Source organism: Schistocerca americana, chromosome 1, assembly GCF_021461395.2.
Source record: "Schistocerca americana isolate TAMUIC-IGC-003095 chromosome 1, iqSchAmer2.1, whole genome shotgun sequence".
Lineage (NCBI taxonomy): Eukaryota > Metazoa > Arthropoda > Insecta > Orthoptera > Acrididae > Schistocerca > Schistocerca americana.
Window position 1 is genome coordinate 563,405,132 of NC_060119.1, and position 14,460 is coordinate 563,419,591.

The window sequence follows — 14,460 nt, forward strand, 5'->3', positions numbered from 1 at the left end:
CAGTTCAAATTCATGTGTGTTAAAGGATCACTGTTTGCTCACTGTATTTACCTCCGCAAAATGCACTAGACTCTGAGTCTCTCATGGATCTTACCGCACAACTCCCGCAACCATTCCTCGTGGGAGCCTTCAATGCCTGTCATGTCATGTGGGGCTTGACCAATACCTGTATTTATTTATTTACACATCAAGTTCCATAGGACCAAATTGAGGAGCAAATCTCCAAGATCATGTAACGTGTCAGTACATGAAATTATAACATAAAAGTAGTCACAGATAACAATAAAATGTTTATGAAGCCAAAAGAAAAGTCAAGCCATAAGTTTCAGTAAACGTAGTCAACAATATAACATAAGAATCAGCTTAATTTTTCAAGGAACTTCTCAACAGAATAGAAGGATGACCCATGAGGAAACTCTTCAGTTTCAATTTGAAAGTGCGCGGATTACAGCTAAGATTTTTGAATTCTTGTGGCAGCTTATTGAAAATGGATGGAGCAGTATACTGCACACCTTTCTGCATAAGAGTTAATGAAGTCCGATCCAAATGCAGGTTGGATTTCTGCCGAGTATTAACTGAGTGAAAGCTGCTAATTCTTGGGAATAAGCTGAAATTGTTAACAAGAAATGTCAGTAAAGAATATATATATTGAGAGACCAATGTCAAAATACCCAGACTATTGAACAGGGGTCGACAAGAGGTTCGTGAACGTACATCACTTATTGCTCGAACCGCCCGTTTCTGGGTCAAAAATATGCTTTTAGAATGGGGAGAGTTACCGCAAAATACAGGGCTATTACAAATTATTGAAGCGATTTCATAAATTCACTGTAGCTCCATTCATTGACATATGGTCACGACACACTACAGATACGTAGAAAAACTCATAAAGTTTTGTTCGGCTGAAGCCGCACTTCAGGTTTCTGCTGCCAGAGCGCTCGAGAGCGCAGTGAGACAAAATGGCGAAAGGAGCCGAGAAAGCGTATGTCGTGCTTGAAATGCACTCACATCAGTCAGTCATAACAGTGCAACGACACTTCAGGACGAAGTTAAACAAAGATCCACCAACTGCTAACTCCATTCGGTGATGGTATGCGCAGTTTAAAGCTTCTGGATGCCTCTGTAAGGGGAAATCAATGGGTCGGCCTGCAGTGAGCGAAGAAACGGTTGAACGCGTGCGGGCAAGTTTCACGTGTAGCCAGCGGAAGTCGACAAATAAAGCAAGCAGGGAGCTAAACGTACCACAGCCAACAGTTTGGAAAATCTTACGGAAAAGGCTAAAGCAGAAGCCTTACCGTTTACAATTGCTACAAGCCCTGACACCCGATGACAAAGTCAAACGCTTTGAATTTTCGGCGCGGTTGCAACAGCTCATGGAAGAGGATGCGCTCAGTGCGAAACTTGTTTTCAGTTATGAAGCAACATTTTTTCTTAATGGTAAAGTGAACAGACACAATGTGCGAATCTGGGCGGTAGAGAATCCTCACGCATTCGTGCAGCAAATTCGTAATTCACCAAAAGTTAACGTGTTTTGTGCAATCTCACGGTTTAAAGTTTACGGCCCCTTTTTCTTCTGCGAAAAAAACGTTACGGGACACGTGTATCTGGACATGCTGGAAAATTGGCTCATGCCACAACTGGAGGCCGACAGCGCCGACTTCATGTTTCAACAGGATGGTGCTCCACCGCACTTCCATCATGATGTTCGGCATTTCTTAAACAGGAGATTGGAAAACCAATGGATAGGTCGTGGTGGAGATCATGATCAGTAATTCATGTCATGGCCTCCACACTCTCCCGACTTAACCCCATGCGATTTCTTTCTGTGGGGTTATGTGAAAGATTCAGTGTTTAAACCTCCTCTACCAAGAAACGTGCCAGAATTGCGAGCTCGCATCAACGATGCTTTCGAACTCATTGATGGGGACATGCTGCGCCGAGTGTGGGAGGAACTTGATTATCGGCTTGATGTCTGCCGAAGTACTAAAGGGGCACATATCGAACATTTGTGAATGCCTAAAAAAACTTTTGAGTTTTTGTATGTGTGTGCAAAGCATTGTGAAAATATCTCAAATAATAAAGTTATTGTAGAGCTGTGAAATCGCTTCAGTCATTTGTAATAACCCTGTATAATACCATATGACATAAGCGAATGAAAATATGCGAAGTAGACTAATTTTTGTGTCGAATGATCACTTACTTCAGAAACCGTTTGAATAGTAAAAATGGCAGCATTAAGTCTTTGAACAAGATCCTTAAAGTGGGCTTTCCACGACAGTGTACTATCTACCTGAACACCTAGAAATTTGAACTGTTAAATTTCGCTAATCATATGCCCATTCTGTGAAATTAAAACATCGGGTTTTGTTGAATTATGTGTTGTAAACTGTAAAAACTGAGTCTTACTGTGATTGAATGTTAGGTTATTTTCTACAAGCTGTGAAATTATGTCATCATGAACTGCACTGTTTGAAACTGAGCCAATGTTGCACACAATATCTTTTACTACTAAGCTAGTGTCATAAGCAAACAGAAATATTTTATAGTTACCCATAATACTATAGGGCATATCATTTATATAAATAAGGAACAGGAGTGGCCCCAACACTAATCAATGGATCAATGGGGCACTCCCCCCCCCCCCCCCCCCCTCCAATTTGACTATACCCCACTCATACCCCACATCACAGCCAGTCTCAACTCTGTGTATAATGACCTTTTGCTGCCTGTTTTTAAAATAAGAGGTGAACCAACTGTGAGCTACTCCCTGTATTCCGCAATGGTCCAACTTCTAGATCAATATTTTGTGATCAACACAATTAAATGTCTTAGTTAAACCAAAAAATATGCCTAGCATTCAAAAACTTTTGTTTAACCCATCCAGTACCTCAAAGAGAGAAGAGAATATAGCATTTTCAGTTGTTAAATTGCTTTTAAAGCTGAACTGTACATTTGATAGCAAATTATGTGGTACAAAATGATCAATTATCCCTACATAGACAGCCTTTTCAATAACTGTAGCAAACAATTATGGCATAGAAATAGGTCTAAAATTGTCTGTAGTTTCCCTGTCTCTCTTTTTATGAAGCAGCTTTACAACTGAGTAATCATTCAGGAAGCTGACCATTCCTAAAGCAAAAATTACAAATATGGCTAAATACAGGCTAACATGTGTAACACAGTACTTTAATATTCTGGTTGGCATTCCATCATATCCATGAGAGTCCTTAATCTTCAGTGATTTAATTAATGACTCAATTTCCCCCTTGTCAGTATCACAAAGGAATATTTCAGACATCAGTCTCGGAAGGGCATTTTCCAACAGAGTTATATGATTCCCTGTAGAAACTAAATTTTTATTTAATTCACCAGCAATGCTCAGAAAATGCCCTTGGGGTCGGGTTTTGAAGGGCCTCATGACATCTCATGAGCTGTGCATCCCCAACACAGATACTCACTCACATTTCTCTGGATCATTCTCAGCCATGGACCTCTCTTTCTGTTCTCCCACCCTCACTGACTCTGTTCAGTGTGAAGCCATTGACAACCTTCATTCCAGTGACCACTTCTCAATCCATGGCTCAACACCTGAAGTTAAGCCCCCCAAAATGGATGGTGAGCAGTGCTAACTGGACGCGTTTCAGCCAACTGGCTATGTTTGAACACTGTGACAGCGTCCAAGGGTGGGTGGACCATATCATACGAGTGATCCGTCGTGCCACTGACTTCTCCGTCCCACAGTCCTCAGGTCGTCTTTAGGTGGCGACCAGTACCTCGATGGACAGATAAGTGCCGTTCCACAATCTGGAAAAGGTGTGCAGCTCTTTGACATTTTAAATACTGACCAGCAGCAGACAATCTTAGAGCCTTTAGAATCGCGAAGACCAGGGCTCAGTGCATCATTAGGGAGAGTAGGGAAAGGTCATGGCAAGTGTTCCTGGACTCCATCAATCATTCCACTTCATCTATAAAAGTATGGGAAGCCATCCGGAGGAATTCCGGTAAATGCAACCATTTACCGATAGCAGCAGTGCTGAAACAAAGGTGCCTCCAAACGCCACCCAGAGACATTGCTCGGACACTGGCTGAACATTTTGCACAAACAACTACCAATGCAAGCCACGATCCAGCATTTTGTCGCTCTCGTGCGACTGTAGAGAGGGAAAAGTAGGACTTCAGGTCCAACATTTCTGAGGTCTACAAACTCTCCACTGACTGAGATTCATGACACTGCACTCAGTCATGACCAATTCTGGTACTGCATGCTTCGACATTTGCCAGCGGCATCAAAGGGAATCCTGTTTGAATCTTTTAATCTAATATGGCAGACAGGCAACTTTCCCAACTCCTGGAGGGAGGCAATTCTGATCCCTCTTCACAAACCAAGAAAGAACTGCACGTGTCCCAGTAGTTATCGGAGTATGGCCTTAACGAACTGTGCAGGAAAGCCCCTGGAGCAAATGGTTAACCGTCGTCTTGTCTGTTTGTTAGAGGCCAGGCAACTCCTTAGCCGCTGTAAGTGTGGATTCTGAAGATTTCTGTCCACTATTTACAATCTGACCCTCCTAGAGATGGCTGTTCAGCAGGCCTTCCTCTGTAAGCATCTCTGTGTCGGCAAATTCTTCGATGTAAGTAAGGCATCGATACTACTTAGAGACACTGTATTCTCGCACAATTGCATCAACGGGGCTCTCGTGGCCTCCCCATCTTCATATGGTCCTTCCTGCCTCAGCGGTTTTTTAGGACCCGAGTTGGTGACACGCTGTCTGATCGATTTGAGCAGGAGAATGGTGTCCAACAGGGGAGTGTTTCAAGTGTTACCCTCTTTGCCATAGCCATCAACAATATCACATTTACAGTAAGGAATCCTGTACAGTGCTCCTTATTTGTAGATGATTTTGCTGTTTTCTGTTCCTCCTCCCGTGTTGCAATGGCGAGCAGTCAGTTGCAGTTTACAGTGCAGCAGTTAGAGGAGTGGGCTGCAAAGATGGTTTTTCAGTTTTCTGCAGATAAGTGTGTGTTTTCATTTTAATCATTCCCATCGTGTTTTTAATTTTCCTGCCTTCAATATGGGGGACACAATCCTACATTTTAGAGACACTGTGGTTTCTGGGCCTCATTTTTGATTCCTGATTGTTGTGGTTACCATACCTGCGAGACCCAAAAGCCAGAACCCAAAAGGCACTGATCATCATCATCAAGTGCGTTAGCCACAGGTCTTGGTGAGTGGACAGGGTGTATCTCCTTCAGTTTTATTGGGCTTTTGTGCGTTCACGGCTGGACCATGGTTGCATGCTGTATGGGTCAGCAAGGCCCTCTTACTTGCGTGCCATTGACGCTGTCCATCATGAGGGGATTCGGCTGGCCACAGGCACTTATCGGACCAGTCCCATACCTAACATCTGTGCTGATGCAGGGGAACCACCATTTACCATCTGGCGCCAGCTCTTCAGGTGTGTCAGTTCCTTGCAACTCCAAGTTCACCCGCACACCATACTGTTGCTCATCCACCTCTGGAATGCCTTTCTTCCAACCGTCCACGAGCCACGATGCCATCTGGAATCCATGTGCAGTGTGTGCTGGAGTCACTCAGTAGGGAGCCAGTACAACCCCAAGTCCAGGGTTTACCTGTTTACTGGAGAGGCCCAGAGTAATTTTAGATTTGGTGCTGTACAGGACACCTAGTGCCTCTGCTTTCATTTTTAATGCGATATTCTCTGATATTTTATCGTGAGTACCACAACCCTGTAGCTGTTTTTACAGATGGGTCTAAGCAGGGGGACTCTGTTGGTTGCCCTGTTGTTTTCCCGGATCGTGTCTTCAAGGTCAGACTGCCTTCAGAATTTACCATCTTAGACACAGAATTATAAGCGATCTTGCTAGCATTGGAGCAAATGAGACATTCTCCCAGTGTTAGATTTCTCTTCTGCTCAGATTCTCTGAGTGTCCTTTACTCTCTTCAACACTTGTACCCAGCAGATACAGAAACTCAGAATATCCAGGATGCCCCCCTCCACTACAATGACTGGGGAAGGAGATGTGAAAGGGCGGATCGAGCAGCCAAGGAGGCATGTCGTGATCCTCTGGTATTTCAGTGTGCTATCCCCCTGCCTGCTATCACCTCGCTGTTGAGGTACAAAGTTATGTGTTGATGGGAAGACAAGTGGCTGGCAGGTGACCGATAACAACCTCCGTGTCATCAAGCCCACAACAGAGCCTTGGAGTACGTCCTTCCAGCCACGTCAGTGGGACATGGTCCTTCTTACTTGTCTTCACATAGGTCACAACCATATGACACATGGATTCTTACTCTGGTGAGAGGACCCCCAAGTGTGTTGTGCTTGTGGTGTGCAGATCACAGTACGCCACATTTTATTTGCTGACCAGTGGGCTGCGGTGGATCTGCTGTCTTTTTTTATGTAATGATCAAACAGATGTGGTTAGGTTTTTTAAAGTTTTGTGAATTACATTTTTAACAAGATTTTAGGGAGACGTTCTTAATGTGTCAAAGGGTCGCTCACCACCCTAGATTTTTGTAAGTGGTCAGCCAGTCACATTTCCCTGTGCTTTTCTTTTAGTTCATCTGTGTTTTTAATTTCTTGATTAGCTCTCTTCCTTGCTAATTGTTTTTAGTACATGTGAGATTGCATGTGATACAGACTGACTGACTGGTCATTTCGAGTGCATGCATGTACAACACTTTTAGTTCATCTCCACATTCGTTTCTTTATATAAGTGTAAGGGCACTGATGACGTCGCCGTTGGGTGCCCATCAGATCCAAGCGCGCGTGCACACACACACACACACACACACACACACACACACACAGAACCAGTTTTCTGCTGCCAAGACATGTTGTGCACTTCTGTCACTGTCATAATATTCTGTCCCAAATCAGAACTCTACCTCGAGGACCAAATACTCGATGTGGGAGAGTCATAACTTTTTGGGATTTGTCTTCAGTGCCTGATGGTTTCCCCATCTTTGCCAACTTAAGGAACCATGCTGATCGCATCTTAATGCTCTTTGTGGTCTCAGTATACCAGCTGGGGTGCAGACCACACTAAACTTTTGCAGCTCTACAAAGCTCTCATCCTGTCACATGTTGATAATAGGAGCCGGGCATATAACTCAGCATCGGCTTCAGCATTGTGGATGCTGGACCCGATATACCACTGTGGGCTCCAACTTGCATCAGATGCCTTTCTGACCAGCCCTTTGAACAACCTTCTCGCAGGGACTGGTGTTCCTCCCATACAGATCAGGTGTCAACAACTGCTGCTCAACCAAGCAATACAAGTTCATTGCACCACTGAGCATCCAAACTAGCGTGTCCTTTTTTCTGGTAGGAAGATCTACCCCACACAACAGAGGTCAAGGTCTGGAGTCTTGTTCACACTTGATTTTCAGAGTATCAGCTGTGAACTCCATCCTTCCCCATTGTTGCCTATTGTCAGGAAGAAATCGAGTGTGCTCCCATTGTGTGTACCCCATGCTTGGATCTGCCTGAATCTCACCATGAAGACTCGAGAGACACTGATTTTTTGCTGCCTGTTCCTGGATATTGTTGACATATTTCCAGGCTCAGTTGTAGTATACACTGATGGCTCTATTGTCGACGGACAAACCAGTTTTGCCTACACACATGCAAGAGACAGTCAACTAAGCTCCCTGCCAAACAGATGCAGTGTATATACACTGCAGAATTGTGACTATTGGTCAAGCTCTCGTACACCTTCGTTCTTGCACTGCCAAGTCATTCTTAATTGACAGTGACTCCTTGAGTAGTCTTCAGGCTGTAGATCTGTGCGACCCTCGACGCCTGTTGGTTGCGACTAAACAGGACCTCTTGTGTGATCTCCATCATGCTGGACTGTCAGTTTCCTTAATATGGACCCCTGTTATGTTGGAATCCCAGGAAATGAGCATGCTGACCGGTTGGCCTAGTTTGCAACCAGGATGCTGACTTTGGAAGTTGAGCTAGCAGAACTGAACCTTCGGTTGATTCTGTGCTGACAATTATTCGAGGCTTGGAAAGCATATTAGTTTGCCCTGGTTTCTCTGAATAAACTGCGAACTGTAAAAGAGACCATGACCTTGAGACAGTCTTTCCTCTTTGCTTCTTGCAGGGAATTTATTGTCCTGTGTTGGCTTCTGGCCACACTTGTGAGTATCCAACGCACTGTTAGTGTGGTCCACATCCTACAGGACTGCCCTAATGTGGCCTCCTTATGGCGAAATCTTAAACTTGCTGAGACATTACCTCTGGTGCTAGTGGATGATGCCTAAATGGCAGATTGGGTTTTATATTTTACCCGTAAAAATGGTTTTTACTCTTCCCTGTGACATAGGGTGTGTTAGCCTCATTGGCCAATTGAGGGATTGGTGGGGTGCCCCATTGCCTGCTCTGACCGGAGGAGCCCATGGCTGCCCTTGTTTGGTGGTCTGGCCTACCTCCTGCCATTTTAATTCTTGTTATTCTTTTACATCTGTCATTGGTCAACAGATTTTTCATCATTGTTCTCCTTCCTCAGATTTTATGTTGTCCATGTAGCTAGTCTCCTTCTCAGATACTGAGTGTGTTTCCCCAGTCTCATATTGCTTTGTGGGTGGAGAACTCTTGCACCTTACCTTCACCCTTTTGCTCCTCTCTCACTTCTAGTTGCTTCTGTCTCTTGGCTTTCTTGATTCTCACGTAGAATAGAGTCCATTGGAATCTGTCTTTCATGTACTTCCTCTCTGGGTTGTATTCCCGGCTTGACACACAAAGGATTAAGGGACCGATGTCCTCATAGTTTGGTTCCTTTAATGCCATCCATCCATCTTTGTATCTGTGTACCTGTTTTGATATGGGATCTTATAAAGGCATCCTGTTCTTCACAATGTCTGCTATAATTCTATGTCTTCTCCTTTCCTCCTTAAAAGTGTGCTAAACGTTCAGTGTTTTGTACGTTTTTCATGCCCACAATCACAGTGTGTGCGGTTAATCATTATAACTTTGATATGCTTAATTTGATCAGGGGGCTCATTTTTATTCATTCGAATCGGAGTGTAAAGGAACAGCGATGTTCGTGAGGCAGTCTTGTCACACATGTAAATCTAGTGACCACTGTTCAGTTTCACTTTCTCATGATGTGTAGTAATAATAAACTTGTTGATCTACGTACCTTTTGCTTTAATTTGAAATACATTGTGCTTGTTTCTGTTCACAGAGCGTAAGGCAACTGGGCTGGCTGGAGATCTCGAAGGTATTAGCATTAGCCAAGGTGAAGCATACAGTTTTGAAAAAGATTTTGTGTAACACATGTGTCTAGTGCTAGCAACACATAGTGATGCTTTCTGGTATTTTTTTACCATGTATATTGTACTGTGAATAAACTGAAAGAGCCTTACATTCATTCTTTAATTGATACACAGTGGATGTAAGAGCAGAAAATAACTGCTATTATTTTTGATAATTGAATAAATTTTTATTGAATTAGCTGTTACTCTGCACAGTATTTTAATATGTAACATTGAACCAAACGAGGATGAGGAGTTTGCCACAAATTGGAAACTGAATACAACTGAATCTAGATAACATTATATAGCTTTTACATGTCTGGTTCATAGTTACAGTATTGCTGGTGTGTGCACCCATTTTTGAAATCCTTATCTCCGCACTGTCAGTTGCTTCCCTTCAGTCTTTCTGCATCTTCTCCACTTTCTTTTATATCTTTTCACAGAACACCACATTCACAGAAAACTTGCATTTGTTGAGAGCAGCACTCAGATATAAACAATCCATCAGTCTGAATGAATTTTATACTTAACAGTTTCCACTCTGATGTCAAGCCCCATTTGACACAATTTTTCATAGCTCTCACATGCTCCACTTTTGAATCTGACTGTACTAGGAATCAATGCTGAATAGTACTGCCATCTAGAACACTGATCCCAAACTGTGTTTCGCAGAACATTGGTCTTCTGTGAGAAGTAAATAAGTTCTCCTTGAAAAACTGTTAATAACATGGTAGTTTTTAAGAATTCAACATTTTGACATAACTAATTAGTTTTTAAACAGTTTCATTATGATATCTTTGTTATTAGATATGATTTAAAACTGAAGTAATCACTGAATCAAACAGGGTTTTCTCATTGTTTTAAATTTTATTGCCTTCAAAATAAATGAGGTGTTCCATCAAAATGCCAGGATTCTCAAAGTATTCCATCAGAGGAGAAGTTTGGGAGCCCCTGATTTAGAGAAGCCTGTGTTAACTCGGTCTGGAACTGTACCAGTTGTGTTGAGAGAAATGTAATTATTATATTGAACATAAAAGACACAACATTTTTTAGTTTTTCATGCACAATCCTTTCTGAGAAAGACATTGTAGAGCTTTTATAGGAATGTGTAAGTGAAAACAAGAGTCACAATGATACGAGGGTAAGTCAGTTATTATCTGCAATTGAGTTATATTTTTGTTTATTTTGGTAGTACTGCATTGATGATGCATGCTTTGTTTATTTGTTGTTATATCTTTGCAATTTTTAAGCTGCTAGGTTAGTTTTGTTATCGCTGCTCCGCTGTCTGTTTGCACCAAAGAAGAGCAACATTCAGTGATACGTTTTTATGTGGTGGGAAGGCGTATCGGGTCGAAATTCATCAAAGACTTTTGGTACAGTACAGGAACAGTGTTTTGTCACAGCGGAGTGTCTACAAATGTATTGAAAAAATTCCGAAATGGTCACACAAGTGTTACGCTCAATGAAGGAGTAGGACGACTGTTTACCGCCACAAATGAAAAAAAAACCATTGAGCATTCATGTGAAATGATTCTCTTAGACAGACAATTAATTATGGACAAAGTGTCACATCATCTGCAAATTAGTCATGGTTCTGCCTACAAAATCATCCACAACAGACTTTGGTTTCATAAAGTTTGTGCAAGATGTGTCCCAAAACAACTCACACAGTTGCATAAACAAACGTGCTTGGACATCTGCAAAAAAAACATTTGGATCGCTATGGTAATGCAGGGGACAACTTCTTAGACAGTATTATTACTGTTGATGAAACATGGATCCATCATTATGAGCCAGAGTGTAAATTGTAGAGTATGGAATGGAAACATCCAAATTCTCCATGCAAGAGAAAGTTAAAGACCCAACTATCCGCAGGAAAACTGATGCTTATGGTTTCTTGGGGCGCACAAGGTCCAGTACTGGAACATTATGGGGAAAGGGGCACAACAATAAACAGTGTATGTTACGGTGAGTTGCTTACTGCCAGGCTAAAGCCTGCAATTCGAAGCAAACGCTGAAGATTGCTGTCAAAAGGTGTTGTGTTGTAGCACGACAATGCCCGTCCACATACTGCTGCCCACACTGCTGAAACACTCCAGAAAATCAAATTTGAAGTACTGGATCATCCTCCGTATAGTCCCAATCTTGCCTCATGGGACGTCACTTGTTTGGTCCACACAAACAGGCATTAAGGGGCTGTCAATTTGCCTTGGATGAAGCAGTGAAAGAAGTGGTGCATTCCTGGCCTGCAGCTCAACTGAGAACCTTCTTTTATGAGGGCATCAGGAAGCTTGTACAACAATGGACCAAGTGCTTTGAAACGCAAGGAGACTGTCGAAAAATGATGTTCTTGTAAGTCTCTTATTTGATTATAATAAAATTTTGTAACTACTTTGCGAATAATAATTGACTTACCCTCGTATATATGATGACAGTGATTCATTTGTAAACTATTAGAATGAAATGACAATGGAAACAGTCTGCCCTGAAGAGTTTCAAAAAACATCACACAATGAAAAGTTTTTTATTGTAATGCTAATGTAAATATGTGTGAATGAAAGCACTCTTTTTGTTTTAATCTATACCCTTATTGTTAGTCAGTGGGCTCATTATTTCTGCAAAGACTCGTGCAGTTCTGTGTGATGCTAACCACCTGGATGGCTAAGATTTAAATAAGTGTGCGGCATGTGTTTACATTACAGAGTGCAGCAGGTTAAGACTGTTGTAAGCTACAAAGAAATTTTCATTGTGGGCAGAAAGTGCAAACCTCACAATGAAAATTTATTTATTCTGTAGCTGAGCTGATGATGGTGTAAGGTCAACTTAAGAATTTGTCCTTTTAGTCTCAAACACCACATTGTCTTTTTATTTTAAATAGTCTAAATTGTTCCAGTTTCTGATACACTTGATGATGCATGTCATTGTATCTTTGCATCGTATTCTACAATGTAATATACCAAGTGCATGTTTTAAGTATCCATGCCTCGGCAGCTGGCAATTCCACCTCCTCTGCCAGAAGTGCTTAGACACCCCCCCCTGCAGTTTCCACCATTAGAGATATTTATGCCCTCTACTTGCTGCCGTTCTGGATGTCAGTGCTGATCGCATTTGCAAACTGGACACATCTGACAAAAACACCTACTTGAAGCATAAACTTATATATACACTCCTGGAAATTGAAATAAGAACACCGTGAATTCATTGTCCCAGGAAGGGGAAACTTTATTGACACATTCCTGGGGTCAGATACATCACATGATCACACTGACAGAACCACAGGCACATAGACACAGGCAACAGAGCATGCACAATGTCGGCACTAGTACAGTGTATATCCACCTTTCGTAGCAATGCAGGCTGCTATTCTCCCTTGGAGACGATCGTAGAGATGCTGGATGTAGTCCTGTGGAACGGCTTGCCATGCCATTTCCACCTGGCGCCTCAGTTGGACCAGCGTTCGTGCTGGACGTGCAGACCGCGTGAGACGACGCTTCATCCAGTCCCAAACATGCTCAATGGGGGACAGATCCGGAGATCTTGCTGGCCAGGGTAGTTGACTTACACCTTCTAGAGCACGTTGGGTGGCACGGGATACATGCGGACGTGCATTGTCCTGTTGGAACAGCAAGTTCCCTTGCCGGTCTAGGAATGGTAGAACGATGGGTTCGATGACGGTTTGGATGTACCGTGCACTATTCAGTGTCCCCTCGACGATCACCAGTGGTGTAAGGCCAGTGTAGGAGATCGCTCCCCACACCATGATGCCGGGTGTTGGCCCTGTGTGCCTCGGTCGTATGCAGTCCTGATTGTGGCGCTCACCTGCACGGCGCCAAACACGCATACGACCATCATTGGCACCAAGGCAGAAGCGACTCTCATCGCTGAAGACGACACGTCTCCATTCGTCCCTCCATTCACGCCTGTCGCGACACCACTGGAGGCGGGCTGCACGATGTTGGGGCGTGAGCGGAAGACGGCCTAACGGTGTGCGGGACCGTAGCCCAGCTTCATGGAGACGGTTGCGAATGGTCCTCGCCGATACCCCAGGAGCAACAGTGTCCCTAATTTGCTGGGAAGTGGCGGTGCGGTCCCCTACGGCACTGCGTAGGATCCTACGGTCTTGGCGTGCAACCGTGCGTCGCTGCGGTCCGGTCCCAGGTCGACGGGCACGTGCACCTTCCACCGACCACTGGCGACAACATCGATATACTGTGGAGACCTCACGCCCCACGTGTTGAGCAATTGGGCGGTACGTCCACCCGGCCTCCCGCATGCCCACTATACGCCCTCGCTCAAAGTCCGTCAACTGCACATACGGTTCACGTCCACGCTGTCGCGGCATGCTACCAGTGTTAAAGACTGCGATGGAGCTCCGTATGCCACGGCAAACTGGCTGACACTGACGGCGGCGGTGCACAAATGCTGCGCAGCTAGCGCCATTCGACGGCCAACACCGCGGTTCCTGGTGTGTCCGCTGTGCCGTGCGTGTGATCATTGCTTGTACAGCCCTCTCGCAGTGTCCGGAGCAAGTATGGTGGGTCTGACACACCGGTGTCAATGTGTTCTTTTTTCCATTTCCAGGAGTGTATTTTCCGGATATTTTTAGCAAAATTTAAGAATTACAATTATTTTGTGTGGGAGTCTTTATTATTATTATTATTATTTAGCGAATGTCCCCATGGGAGAACGATAAGCAGGTGATTAACATTTCTTAATGTTCTTCTTATTTCCCCAGTATTTCTTCATTGCCTCCCTAAAGGCCTTCTTCCTTTCTTCGGTCCACTTTGGTCGGAAAGGTTTAGATTCCGTCTCTGGAGTAAACTTCCACTTGTCGATTTTTCTTCTGAATGTATCCCGGTCTGATGTGTTTGTTATGTCAATTTTTGCCTTTTTCAAATCCTTCTTAACTTCAGTTACCCAGGGTATTGTTGCCTTAAGTGATGTCATATAGTCCAATAGACGTTTAGTTAACCTGTTTCCAGGTAATCTGTCTATATGTCCATAAAACTTCATCCGCCTCTTCCTGATATCTGCCTCGATGTTTGATATTTTTTCGGTTGTCTCGGTAGTCTGCAGCCTGTATCCATCTTGTGTGTATCGTGGTCCTAGGATTTTTCTAATAATTTTTCTCTCTACTTTCTTAATTTCGTGTAAATCTAATTTTCTATTCAGGGAGA

General features: G+C 43.5%; 1 protein-coding gene across 1 annotated transcript in view; it reads left to right on the forward strand.

The window, feature by feature from the left end:
* The window catches only part of LOC124606458 (guanine nucleotide-binding protein-like 3 homolog), an 87,380-nt gene extending 77,987 nt beyond the window's left edge, over window positions 1-9,393 (forward strand). The window contains exon 11 of the mRNA XM_047138443.1: window positions 9,214-9,393. Within this exon, the coding sequence (XP_046994399.1) occupies window positions 9,214-9,302 (89 nt within the window). The 3' untranslated portion in view covers window positions 9,303-9,393. The remainder of the gene's footprint in view (window positions 1-9,213) is intronic.
* The last annotated feature ends 5,067 nt before the right edge of the window (window positions 9,394-14,460 follow it).